The 14,834-nt window shown below is 40.5% G+C and overlaps 1 protein-coding gene across 2 annotated transcripts in view; it reads left to right on the forward strand.

Annotated features, from left to right (window-relative positions):
* tent4b (terminal nucleotidyltransferase 4B) overlaps positions 1–14,834 on the forward strand; it is a 48,715-nt gene that overhangs the window by 19,889 nt on the left and 13,992 nt on the right. For both annotated transcript variants that reach the window (XM_039762870.1, XM_039762871.1), the window contains exon 2: positions 3,670–3,793. In XM_039762870.1, coding sequence (XP_039618804.1) covers positions 3,670–3,793 — 124 coding nt within the window. The remainder of the gene's footprint in view (positions 1–3,669; positions 3,794–14,834) is intronic.

Raw genomic sequence — 14,834 nt, forward strand, 5'->3', positions numbered from 1 at the left:
TTCTCTGCATTGCTACCTTCCACTTTTCTTATATGTTGAGTGAGAGATCTTTTTCCCATTGTACTCTTGGATCTTTGAAAGGGAGGGACTGTAAAATAATGTTATATATTGCATAAATGCTGTCTGAGTCTTCGAAACTGAGAAATATTTTTTCTAGCATGGAGGAAGGTTCTGTTTAACAAAGTTTCTAATTTGAAGATAGTGAAATAAATATGTTGCTGGAAAGTTAAATTAGGAATGTAATTTTTCATAGGATGCAAAGATGTGGTCTATATAAAGATCTGTAAATAATTTAATCCCAAATCATTTCCAGATATTAAGAACTGCATATGTTTGCGAGGGTTGAAAAAGGTGGTTCTCATGCAGAAGTGCCACAGATAAGATTCTCCATCTTAAAATGCTTCCTACATTGGTTCCAGTGAGTGAAGCACAATTGGATTATTAGTATATTGGAGATAACTTGCATTTATTGGGGCACAAAGCAGGGAGTATAAAGAAGTACTGCAGGATTTTATTTCTATTGCAGACCAAGTCTGCGTATGTTCATCTATTTGTGTCCAGGTTTTTATAACTTGTGCGTTTGCTGCCCAGTAATAAAACTGAAAGATAGGTAGAGCCATGCCACCTTTCTTATTTTAAGGAAATCGTTTTATAATCTGCTTCAACTTGAAGTTTTTGTAGTATAGGATCAATGGGTCATTTGGCCTCAGTATTGAAAGAAGGAATTCAGTAGTGAAGCTAGTCCATGGAAAAATAGCAGATATTGACTGAATAGATCTTGCTACTGGTATTCAACACTTTCTTTACATTTTTAAGCTGATATACCTGTGGGTTCCTTCTGTCTGGATAGCTTGGGTAGTCTCTAAACTTTTGTGTTTCTCTTGGTGTTTGCTTAAAGGGATTGGTTTGTGACGATGTGGGTTCTGGCTCCACACTCCCATTGCTGTTGGAAGCACTTGAACCCAACACCGTCGATAATGTTACCGAGTGAGCTAGTCAATGGAGGCAAATTACTGAGCAAGGGGAAGGTAGAAAGTGCAACAGTGCTTTTATTTAAAAAGCAACAAAAACAGTGTTCCATAAATAGTGCAGTTTCTCAATAAATAAATCCATAAAATGAAAAAAACGTGGAGGTTAAAACAACAATAAGAAAAGACAATCCTTTAAAACGAGAGGTTAAATCTTCTTATGGAAGCAGTCTTAAAACACTAAAAAATCCGGTGCTTATTTGGTAGCTTCTCGCCTGCTAATCCCGCTTGGGCCAAGCAGCAGGCAAGACGCTCTTTGCAGCTGCCCTCTTCTAGACACACACACGAGACTGGAGACCTCCCGATCCCTGGCTCCGGTATGGCACTCATCCCAGTCCCAGAGAACTTGGTTTCCACCAACGGCCAGGTCGCTCACGTTGGGGATTCCCACCACCAAGTCTCCCGACTTCCGCTGCCTTTCAATGGCCTCTCTGCGGCCAGTCGCCTTCCCTGGTCACTCCCGCTACATGATTGCTCAGCGGGAGCGACATCAACACAAACACCTGGGTGTCGGCCTAACACCCAGCTTCCACGCAGCTGTCCACGAGCGCTCGATCGCACGCTCACCACACTCACGCACCGCCTGCTTCCTCTCCTGCTCCCGGTAACCTCCGTCCTCTCCTTTCCTTTTTTCTCTCTCCATTTTTTTTCCTCCTCCACACCGACTCGCGCTTCTTTTTAAAACGTGAGGGGCCATCACAGCTGTAGCATTAGCCACGGGAGCAATCACGAATGTGGGCAGTTCCTCACCTGTGCACACGGTGAGAAACGCCCACATCGACGACTGCCCCGCGGCTCGCTACAACAACGCCCCCCTCACGAAGCCGCCTCGGGTGCGGTGATTATTTAAAATGAATGGCCTTTTCTAAACGAGCTGTGGACCCATAACACCACATGGTTATTGGGGTGGATGTGAGGCGAATTATCGATGGGTGGCAAATGGAGCATAATGATCAATTTGTGTGTTCTGTCAAGCATGGTACAAATATGACATACTTTTTTTCTATGATACTAATTTTGCCAGAGTTTTGATTTTAAACATCCCAACATTCAACAGGAAAAAGTGGTACTAAAACTGATTGATTTGATTTTGAAGATGAATTCATGAATTGATGTTGAAGAGTTTGTTCTTGTCCGTATTTTAATTACTTAATTCACATTTCACAGTATCTCAAAAGCATACTGCCTAGCTTATTTGTCAATATTTGTCTCACATGTATAGGACTGTGCATAATGCTCTGCATATAATGCCCATTAACTTCATACAGTTCTATCATAGCAAAACATTTCCACAGTGAATGGTCAAGTTAGCTGTGTCAGGCTTTTTGATGCACTGCTCCCTGAGCCTACAAAAATCCTACTGAAGAGAAGCAGAACAAGACCGTCTGTTTTATTTTACCGTTTCCAAACAGCTTTTCTATAAATGTACAGTTAAGCCTGCGAAGGGGGATGGTGTTGACTGTTTTCATGGTGGCTGGTATTAAGCCATTCTTGTCCATTTGTAAATCTCCCAAGTATTTCAAGCTCACTTTGTAGGGTATCTATGCCCTCCTGACATTTTCTCTGTAATCACACTGCAGCATCAGCATGCCTTTGTAGAGAAACTGAATGAAGAAAGATATGTTTTATCTTTCTCCACAATTTGTAGTGTTCTCTAATGTTTGGGGTATGTTGTCCTTTGAGCTTAGGGACTTTGTACCCGTTACATAACAGAAAGTCTGAATGTATAACTGCGAACCTTAGATTAGCAGATTTTTTTTTGTGTGTGTAGAGTAATGCAATTTGGGATGAAATTGCTCAACTTGGTCTTGGCAAATTCTACCTAATGAAGTTAAATTCTTTGTGTTCATATTTAAATTTCTTTAAGGAATTGGAGGAAGTCTAAATGGAAAAATGTAACTAGGAAATATGATCTGCATTATTTTTGAGATCAAGATTTTATTGTGAAACTGTTTTGAGGATTTGACTAAATTGAAAGCTTATTTTCCTTTCATCTCTTACAGAGATTAAACCACTGCTTTGTAGTTATTTTTTATTTTTGGAGAACACACTGTGCAAATTCAAATTGTCATATCGGTGTTTGACCATCTTTTGGGACTTGTTCTCATTTACCTATATCAGCATATTCTCTTCTCCTCAACGTGTTCAGAAATGCACTATAGAAATACTGCACATACAGTATGCTAATGTTCATAATCTTTCTGTATAATAAAATAGAGGTTTGGATTTAGTGATGTCTATATTTCCCTTGGTTTAACTCTTAAGGTAGTGCAGACACCCAAGCTAAAGCAGCAGTATGTCCTTGTGCACCAGCAGTTCAGACAGGAATATATTTTCATAAAATAATGTCTTCAGTCTCAACTAGGTTGCTAAGCATAGGAGGATAATCAGTTTGCAGTCATTTTAATTTTAAGGTGGCATAATGTTATAAGTTTGTCAGGAAGATGTAGAATGTTGTTATGAAATGTGCTGAGTGATGACCAAGTAGATGCATTTTAGTATGATTGCACCATGCCATCAGTTAGTTTTCATCTTAGATTCAGTAACTACAGTATACAATACATTTCTTTTTTTGGTTAATAGGAATATTGACGACTTTATGCATTTGCCTATTTTAAAAAAAAAAAATTTTCTACTACAGGTTGCATGAAGAAATAATTGACTTCTACAAGTACATGTCCCCACGTCCTGAAGAAGAGAAAATGCGGTTAGAAGTTGTGAAGAGAATAGAAGGGGTCATTCGTGAGCTTTGGCCAAATGCTGATGTAAGTACAGCTGTTTTTAAATGTGTTCAGATATAAAGGGAACTGTTATCATCATGTCCATTTACCTGCAGGCCTCACCTTGGCTCGTAGTTGACTTTTTTTTTTCTTTTTCAAAAATCAGGTATTTAAAACAAACTGTTTGCTCTTCTTTAATTAAAGATTACTTTACTGTTTCAAATGTACTTTGAAGGAGATTACTTCAACTTGTTTACCTTGTATAGTTTCCTCTTTTACACATCTCATAGCCACTACTGACAGCAAAAATGGATCCCCAATATATGTAGCTGCAACACTGGCAAAGTTGAGGACATGGCAGCCTGATGCTCCCCATACAGCACTTGCTTGAGTTAAGCTCTGTAACAGCAGCTCACTCATTCTGCTGCTTGAAATTAAGTGTTAAGTGATCTTCGTAGCTGTAAAAGTGAAAAGTACAAGCAAGGAATGTAAACAGTTACTTATCTAGAAATGATTGGAAAAGAAAAGGAACACTGTAAGCCTTTATGGATACAGTCAATAAACATACACTTAGTATTTATATTACACCAAAAACAACCTCATGGCTGCATTATGTGAAGATTGTAATAATAGAGTATTTCTCAGACACTATAATTTACCTGCAAAGTGCCACAGAAACCTGCTATCCATGTTCCATTGCAGCCAACAATTTTAGCTTGAGACTTCAACATAGGTTTAATTTCTCTGACAGATACTTTTGTGTGTTTAGAAAATGTCAACTGCAATTAACCAAAGGCTCTCGACAACTAACAAGCAACAACAGTATGAAACATGCAGTTTTTACATTACTTTAAATTTGTCTGAAAATGTAATTCAATGACCTCAAGCTTATCTGGGCTCGTTTTTAATTAAGTGATATTGTGAATTGTTATGAAAATGTCTTTTAAGTACTCTACTAACATATGGAATTACATTCTATTACAACTCTTATGTTGTTATGACTTAAAAATATAATAAACACAAATGTGATTAAAATATAAAAATGCTTTCACCTTCAAAACAGTGAACCTCATTCCCACACCCACCTGAATGTTAGGCCATGTATATATTGTCTAGCTTGTAGTCTGTTTGGCAGCTTAAATATATAAATTATATCTGACATGGATTTCATAGTTCTGTCATTGAAGACCGACCCTATCATACTATGGCAGATGTAGTATGGCAAAGTTGAGTATACAAAATAATTATAAAGGTTTGGAATAGAGCTGTCTTCCTAATTTAAAAATTATGTCAAACTTTATGAATACACAGAGGTTGTGATTTTTTTTATTTTTTTATTTAAATGAATTGTTTTTATTTTACATTAAATTGGCAAAGCAAATTCTACAAATGAGAACCGAGGTACAAGTTAGCTTTATGCCTAATTAAAATTCATATATTCATGTATGTGACCATCCTAAATAAACTGCCAGTATTTTGCATACTGTGCTCAAAACTTAATTCAACCTTAGTTTGAGTTTTAATGTAAAACATTAGTCCAGTTAATCTCTTTAGTATGAGTTTAAAAATGTCTGCATTCCCACAGTTAACAAACAAAGTTTAATCAAAGTTTTATAATAAAAAAAAAATCTTATATTTGTATGTTTGTTTTTAAACCATATTTCTCTATGTGCATTCTCCACTTTCATGATGAAGTTGAACCCAGCTGGCATTTATCTATCATCCCCTAGATATAATCAGCAGCTGTAATGGCACATTTAATTACTTGTTGTACCTGTACAACCATGTATGTGACAAGTAAAGAATCTTGAATCTTGACTGTATATAATAAAAAACAGTAATTAAGTTACCCAAATCCAACACCAACTGAAATAGATTTTTGTATGTGTAGGTCTTTTCAGTTGATGCACCTACAGTCCTATAATATTGTCTATAGAAGCCACATATTTGTTTGAGTGTACTGTAGTCCTCCTTTGTACGATTTAAGAGTTTAACAAGTTCATATTAAATGTAACCGTAGTGCTCCTTTAAAGTTTAACTGTTACTGTACTTTAAGTGTAGTATTTTAGCTAAAATTTGTGAAAGAAAAGTTTTACACTTACAGATTGCATGGTGTTTAGATCAAGTACTGGATACAAAAGAAAAATAGTAAATGAGAATTAACTCATGTAAAAGTAAGTGAGACATTTATTTCAGTAAACTGTTTAGCTGCTATGACACAAAAACACAATAATAAGAACTGATAAACTAACAAACTCTTCTGTGGGTGAGAAAAACAAAATCCTATACCAGCAATCGATAATCAGTTGGTGAAATAGCTTTAAATGAACAACAAAATCCAAATGAAAAAACATAAAAATCAAAACTCATTTGCTAGTATCAGTGGCAGTAGCTGTGATCTTTTGTAGGAACAACAGTTGAAATCTGATTCAGGAGGTGTACACATGCAAAGCTAACTTGAATGAATGTTGCAACAAACTGCTAACAGAGCACTGCAAGAAGGAAAATACCTTTAACAAGAATGACTAACTAAATGAGATTCCATTACTTTTAACATTGCAGTGTGGCTGTGGGTGATGCTTTAGTACTGTATTAAACAGTTTGCGGTGAGTTGATCAAGTTAACTTTAGCATACTTAATTTTCTCTAAAGGTTACTATTTTGCTTCCAGATGTAAAACAATCTGATGTGTAGCTTATATACTGTTGTCATCCATCCATCCATCTTTTTCCGCTTATCCGAGGTCGGGTCGCGGGGGCAGCAGCTTGAGAAGAGAGGCCCAGACTTCCCTCTCCCCGGCCACTTCTAGCTCTTCCGGGAGAATCCCAAGGTGTTTCCAGGCCAGCCGGGAGACATAGTCCCTCCAGCGTGTCCTTGGTCGTGCCCGGAACACCTCACCAGGGAGGCGTCCAAGAGGCATCCTGATCAGATGCCCGAGCCACCTCATCTGACTCCTCTCGATGCGGAGGAGCAGCGGCTCTATTCTGAGCCCTTCCCAGGTGACTGAGCTTTTCACCATATCTTTAACACTAGAATTACCAGAGCTTACGAAAAAATTTGTAGATCCGTCCCGCCTTAAAACGCTTCTCACCTCTCCATCAGCGTCTTTTGTCCTTTAAATGTTTTGATATTCAGAAAACAGCAAGCAGTCTGCTATCACATCCCCCACCCCGCACAGTTTTCTCAGCTCAAGTCTGTTTACTTGCATGTCTGTTGCTTAGAGTTGTATAGAGTGAGAAGTCAAGCAAAATGACACCTTTTATAAATACTATATCGTTATTTGGAATACAATTGACAAAATGTAGACGTGAAGAGTATAATCTGTGAAGCCGGAATTCCAAAGATCAAGTAAACTTTCACAAAAGGTTCAAGGAAAAGACAACAGCCTCCGTGGCGTAGCGGTAAGGTTTGCTGACTTGTAATCAAGAGTCTCCAGTGTAATCAAGAGTCCCTGGTTCAATCCCGACTCACTCCTATATTTGCCGTTTTCAGTAGTGAGCTGCTCTTATTGTTAATATTATACAGTACACACATACACTTGGTTTGCGTCTGTAACACACGGTGTACATTTATAGGACTTGTAAAAGTTACCTTTTTTTTTAACTTTTATTCTCTCTAGATCACGATACATACTAAGTCGCGGATAGTTGACACAGACTGCTCAGCCAATCAGTGCGCAGCAGGCCTGTTGTGCCTTAGAGACCCGAGTTCGATTCCCCGCTGGGAAGGAGGTGTTATTTTTTTTTCTTTTTAACCATATAAAGTGGTATGCACTGTCATCAGTCAGATTGTTGTATTTTCATGTGGGATGCTCCTTTTAAAATATTATTTTTAACAATTGAGACTGCAATTAACATGAACAAGTGTCTTTATAACTGTTATTTTTAAGATCCATAAGACATAGACAGACAGATACAGAAGTCACTAGCTATATAAATAAACAGGGAAGGCACTGTATAATAGATATAAAACAACAGCTAAGGGGATAGGTAAATATTGTGATCCAAATAATTAACATGTGAGCTATAGCGCGTCTTTATGTGATCCAAATAAATAACATTTGAGCTATAGCGCGTCTTTATGTGATCCAAATAAATAACATTCGCGCTATAGCGTGTCTTTATGTGATCCAAATAAATAACATTCAAGCTGATTTATTTACTGATCTTCCTACAGCATAAAGTCACAAGTGAACTGCAGTGCTTCCTTCCTCTGTTTGATCGTCAAGGGCATGCTCACAAATTACACGTGTAATGCCATAAAAAATACCTGCTGACACTTTAGAACGCGAACAGTGGTATGAGAATGCAGTTAGACTTTTTTTGGGCACACACCACGCTAGTGTTTAGATCTGGACGGTGTAGCATTGGTGAGCTCTGTAATCCGTGCTGTTTCTTTGAAGGACAGGTGATTGGCAGGATGACGCTGGACTTTGTCCTGTATTCAAACGGTGCTATCTTTCGCCTTTATGCCTGGTGCAGCTGTTGAAGCTTCCAGACACCACCACCCCGTTTCCGATCTGACGCCATTTTCAAATAAAGACGTGCTATAACAGAGATGAACTCAGATCGGAGAAAACAGAAGCCCTCCCCACCAGGTGCAGCTGCATTGTTCTTATATGTGAGTGGACGTTTCTTGCGGGAGGGCCTCTGTTTTCGCACTAATGCAATATTTTATTAAAACGAACAGCGTCAAATTGGGTTTGAATACACGCTGGCGCTGTTACAGAATGAGTGAGCTTATTCAGTGCAGCAAGATCAATGGCACAGTACATGCAATATTATTTGAAAACGAACAGCGTCAGATCGGGTGTGAATGTATGCTGACACTGTTATTTAGAGTCAGATCAGGAGCTTATTCAGTGCATTATATAGTTTATGCCTACATTTTGTCATTTACTACTAAGATATGAAAAACGTTTCTGTTTTACAAATGTGTTTACACAGATTACTGTAGAAATGGAACACACATGAAATGCGTATGTTCCAAATAACGATCTATTATTCCCACTCTAAACCTCCACTTCACTCTCAAATAATCAATCAAGGCATGAGCTGGGAGAAGTTCGTGCACGTTCTAAGTCGGTGGGGGGATGGAATAGCCAGCTGCTTGCAGCTTGTCTTTATTGGCACATTTAGAGGACACAGGACGCAGGCGGAGAGATGTGAACGGATTTAAGGTGGGCTGGATCTACGAGTTTTTTCGTAGCCTCTGGTAATTCTAGTGTTAAGGGAAAGCCCAGACACCCTGCGGAGGAAACTCATTTCAGCCGCTTGTATTCGCTATCTCTTTCTTTCGGTCACTACCCATAGCTCATGACCATAGTTGAGGGTAGGAACGTAGATCGACTGGTAAATTGAGAGCTTTGCCTTGTGGTTCAGCTCCTTTTTCACCACGACAGACCGATGCAGAGCCCGCATCACTGCCGACGCTGCACCGATCCGCCTGTTGATCTCACGCTCCATTCTTCCTTCACTCGTGAACGGGACCCCAAGATACTTGAACTCCTCTACTTGGGGCAGGATCTCTCTCCCAACCTTTAGAGGGCACTCCACCCTTTTCCGGCTGAGGACCATGGTCTCGGATTTGGAGGTGCTGATTCCCAGCCGTTTCACACTCGGCTGCGAACCGATTCAGAGAGAGCTGAAGATCACGGCCTGATGAAGCAAACAGGACAACATCATCTGCAAAAAGCAGTGACCCAATCCTGAGTCCACCAAACTGGACCCCCTCAACACCCTGGCTGCACCTAGAAATTCTGTCCATAAAAGTTATGAACATAATCGCTGACAAAGAGCAGCCCTGGAGGAATCCAACTCTCACTGGAAATGGGCTTGACTTACTGCTGGAAATGCGGACCAACCTCTGACACTGGTTGTACAAGGACCGAACAGCTTTTATCAGGGGGTCCGGTAACCCATACTCCCGGAGCACCCCCCACAGGATTCTTCGAGGGACACAGTCGAACGCCTTTTCCAAGTCCACAAAACACATGTAGACTGGTTGGGCAAGGGTGTAGAGAACCTGGTCCGCGACTAGGACGAAAACCACACTGTTCCTCCTGAATCCGAGGTTTGACTATCCAACAGACCCTCCTCTCCAAACCCCCGAATACACTTTTCCAGGAGTGTGATCCCAATGTAGTTGGAACACACCCTGCGGTTCCCCTTTTTAAAGAGTGGGACCACCACCCCGGTCTGCCAATCCAGAGGCACTGTCCCTGATGTCCATGTGATGTTGCAGAGACGTGTCAACCAAGACAGTCTTACAACATTCAGAGCCTTGAGGAACTCCGGGTGTATCTCATCCCCCAGGGCCCTGCCACCAAGGAGTTTATTCACCACCTCGGTGACCTCAGTCCCAGAGATGGGGGGGCCCACTTCTGAGTCCCCAGGCTCTGCTTCCTCATTGTAAGGCATGTTAGTGGGATTGAGGAGGTCTTCAAAGTACACCCCCACCGACCCACAACGTCCCAGAGTCGAGGTCAGCAGCACACCATCCCCACCATATACGGTGTTGACACTGCACTGCTTCCCCCTCCTGAGACGTTGGACGGTGGACCAGAATCTCCTCGAAGCCGTCTGAAAGTTATTCTCCATAGCCTCCCCAAACTCCTACCATGCCCGAGTTTTTGCCTCGGCAACCACCAAAGCCGCATTCCTCTTGGCCTGCCGGTACCTATTAGCTGCCTCCAGAGTCCCACAGGACAAAAAGGTCTGGTAGTACTCCTTCTTCAGCTTGACGCCATCCCTCACCGCCGGTGTCCACCAACGGGTTCGGGGATTGCCGCCACGACAGGCACTGACCACCTAGCGGCCATAACTCCGGTCAGCCGCCTCAACAATAGAGTCACGGAACATGGCCCATTCGGACTCGATGTCCCCCACCTCCCTCGGGACATGGTCAAAGTTCTGCCGAATGTGGGAGTTGAAGCTACTTCTGATAGGAGACTCTGCCAGACGTTCCCAGCAGACCCTCAAAACACATTTGGGCCTACTCAGCCTGACCGGCATCCTCCCCCCATCGAAGCCAACTCACCACCAGGTGGTGATCAGTTGACAGCTCTGCCCCCACTTCACCTGAATGTCCAAGACATGTGGCCGCAAGTCCGACGACACGACCACAAAGTCGATCATCGAACTGAGGGCTAGGGTGTCCTGGTACCAAGTGCACATATGAACACAGTGTTCGTTATGGACAATCCGTTACGAGCATAGAAGTCCAATAACAAAACACCGCTCGGGTTTAAATCAGGGGGGCCATTCCTCCCAATCACGCCCTTCTTGCTGTCATTTCCCACGTGAAGTCTCCCAGCAGTACGAGGGAATTCCCAGAAGGTATGCCCTCTAGCACCTCCTCCAGGGACTCCAAAAAGTGTGGGTACTCCAAACTGCTGTTCGGCGCATACGCACAAACAGTTAGGACCCGTCCCCCCATCCGAAGGTGGAGGGAGGCTACCCTCTCGTTCACCGGGGTAAACCCCAATGTACAGGCTCCAAGTTGGGGGGCAATAAGTATGCCCACACTGGCTCGGCGCCTCTCACCAGTGGAAACTCCAGAGTGGTAGAGAGTCCAGTCCATCTCAAGGAGATTGGTTCCAGAGTCCAAGCTGTGCATTGAGGTGAGCCCGACTGTATCTAGCTGGAACCTCTCGACCTAACCCACCCCCTTCTGGGTAGGGTGGGGGGTGATCTTGCAGTCTTGTATGCATGATCATCCAGTTGACACTCGGAACGACCACCAGAGGGCGAACTTGAGGTGACTGCCAGCATTCTTTATGTTTGAGTGCCACCACACCCCTGTTGCTTTTCAAATTAAATAGAGTTCTACGCGTGGAAGTGTGTGTGTCTGTCCGGCCCGGAAGTGAGACGTAAAGTCGGGGTGAGGGCTCCAACTCTGAGGATACGCAAGCAAGGCCAGTACGCTGGCAAAAGGAAACCTCCTAAGAAAGACAGTCGCTTAGCTGCTAATACACAAACAATGCAAGCACATCAGCAACATGAATCCTTCTAGCAGAGAGATGCCCAGAGTAGTTGTGACGATTTAAATACTTTCTAGGATTCCTTGCTTTTAACAGCACGGGCTTACACAGTTAGTATATACTTGGCGACTGCCAGTATTCTTTATTTTTGAGCAGCACCGCGCCCCTGTTGCTTTTCCAAATTAAATAGAGTTGGCCGGTTCCGAGCATCAACTAGATGATAACCGCAAGACAAGGACATTAGTGAGTCTTTGTTTCTTAATTATTTTTAATGTGTTTTTTTAATTATGTTTTTTTCAAACAATTAAAAAAAGCACGAGGGCGAACTGGAGGTGACTGCCAGCATTCTTTATGTTTGAGCACCACTATGCCCCTGTTGCTTTTCAAATTAAATAGAGTTTGCTGGTTCCGAGCATCAGCTGGATGTTAATATACATACAACACCGCAAGACAAGCACATTAGTGAGTCTATCCATCCATCCGTTATCCAACCCGCTATATCCTAACTACAGGGTCACGGGGGTCTGCTGGAGCCAATCCCAGCCAACACAGGGCACAAGGCAGGAAACAAACCCTGGACAGGGCACCAGCCCACCGCAGAAAACCCATGCAGACATGGGGAGAACATGCAAACTCCACGCAGGGAGGACCCGGGAAGCAAACACAGGTTTATTGTTTGTTAATTTATTTTTATTTTTAAAGTTGTGTTTTTTTAATTATGTTTTTCTCAAACAATTAAAAAAAACTTTCTTTTCCTCCCAGGCAACGCTGGGTATTTCAGGTAGTATGTTTATATACAAAGGGTGTTTCTACTAAATACTGAGCAAAGGGTCTGAATACTTAGGACCATGTGATATTTCAGTTGTTCTTTTTTAATAAATCTGCAACAATTTCAAAAATTCTTTTTTTGTCTGTCAATATGGGGTGCTGTGTGTAAATTAATGAGGAAAAAATAAATTTAAATGATTTTTAGCAAATGGCTGCAATATAACAAAGAGTGAAAAATTGAAGGGGGTGTGAATACTTTCCGTACCCACTGTGTGTGTGTGTGTGTGTATATGTGTATATACATATATATGTGTGTGTGTGTGTGTATATATATATATATATATATATATATATATATATATATGTATGTATATATATATATGTGTATATGTACGTATGTGTATATATGTATATGTATGTATATATATATGCATATATGTTATGTGTGTGTATATATAGGAAAATATCAGAGTCTGTAAATGTATAGATGTGCTGAGTTATTAGTCCACCCCTCTTACACCCACACCCACCCCTCATTTGCTCAATATTGCCTTTGATTTCTGTATGTCTAATCTGGTAGGCTATCGAAAGTTTAGGAATAAAAAAAACTATTTTAAGACACAGGACTTATTTTCTCCCTTTGAGGATTTCTAGATACAAATATGCAAACTAAAATGGGAATACTGTTTACCCCACATCCAATATATGAACATTAAATAATTTATATGAAAACACTAAGAAGGTTGCTGTTTTTGTTCCTGCTTGTAACATTTCAATATAGAGCAAAGAACGGATGAAGGCTTATACTGCGTGGACTGGTTAGTGTAGTTATCTGAACACTGATTAAGAACAAATATTTTGATGGTACAAATTAAGTAGGCAGAAGTGTTTTCTGCTGTGTGTCCACTTATACGATATATAATGGAACAGTGAACATTTTGTGAACTTTCCTTAGCCGACACCAATTTCACTGGGAAGATGGGAGGGCACATTGTAGGTGCTGCATGTATAGATGTTGAGCTGCTTGAGCTGACATTGTGGGTAAAACTAAACCATTTGCAAACAGTAGAGTTAAGGCTGCCTGTTCTAAATTCTTCCTTTTTTTGATCCTTTCTCAATTTATTTGTCATGCTCATCATTGCCAGGCAACATGGGCAGAGCTGACATTATCACACTTGAAAAAAGAGCTGGAGATTTTGCGGAATTTATTTCCTGTTCAGAAGAAGTTGCGGAAAATCAAAGTGGTAAACACCTTGATGTTACCTGTTGATTGTTCATTTTCTTAAATATTGAATTGAAAATTCGATGTATTGCCCAGCCCTATTATCAGTAAAAAAATGTGTTGTACAAAGTTTTGCAGTGCAAAACACTAAAGACAAAAAATGTTTCATGAGAATAGACAGACATGATAATGGCCGTATGTATTATCTCATTATATCCAAATTCACCTAAAAAGCAGCAAAAAGAATTGGTTCTGATTCCCTAAAGAACTGTATAGGTTAGCACAAGAGTGTATGTTTGGGTGTGCTGTCACATAGGCTGGTACCTTGACTTGACTTGGTTTGGTTCCTGCCTTATGCCAGATGCTGCCATGATGGGTTCTGTATCCCTGTAAACACGGGATTAGATAAGCAGGTCTAGTAAACACTTCTGGTTTGGATAATATTTAATTCCAATATAAACTGTATTCAAGAATAGATTATAAAGAGTTTTTTTCTATATTTAATGAAAATGTTTGATTCATTTCATTTTCTGTGTTGAACATTTTATGTATGCATGTTTTCCTTTCTTTTTTTTGTTGAGCTTGTGAACCAGAAAAATTAAACTTAAAGTGAGCACCACGTGAAATAATCTGTCCATGTACAATCTACAATATCTTCCCATGATGTAACATATAATTTGCAGTTTTTTCTAAGTTTTTATTAGCTTTAAATAATCTTTATATTAAATATTCTGATTGTTTGGAAACCAGCTCCAGGTTAACTATTGTGTGGTTTGGTGCTTGTCAGTACCCCAAAAATTATATTCTACTTTGTTCAGTTACTATTTGCTAACTGTATGCCGCTTAAAATGCACTTGACTGGCTCCAGAGCTAAAGCATTGTCTTAAGTTGTGTTTGGACTTCCAAAAAAAAACATTTTAGAAGTATTCAGTTGAATCAGGTGAAATAAACTGCAGTTAAGTTAGGCAGGCAAGAGAATTTATTTCAGATATCATTGTCCACAGCATTGTAAATATACTTTTAGCTCTGTACCTCTGACTCACGGTAACATTAATCATAGGCTGTTTTTTTGCGCAGCGCTTGCTCTTTAATGCTAATTTTAGTCATAATTGCACT

Source organism: Polypterus senegalus, chromosome 9, assembly GCF_016835505.1.
Source record: "Polypterus senegalus isolate Bchr_013 chromosome 9, ASM1683550v1, whole genome shotgun sequence".
Taxonomy (NCBI): Eukaryota; Metazoa; Chordata; class Cladistia; order Polypteriformes; family Polypteridae; genus Polypterus; species Polypterus senegalus.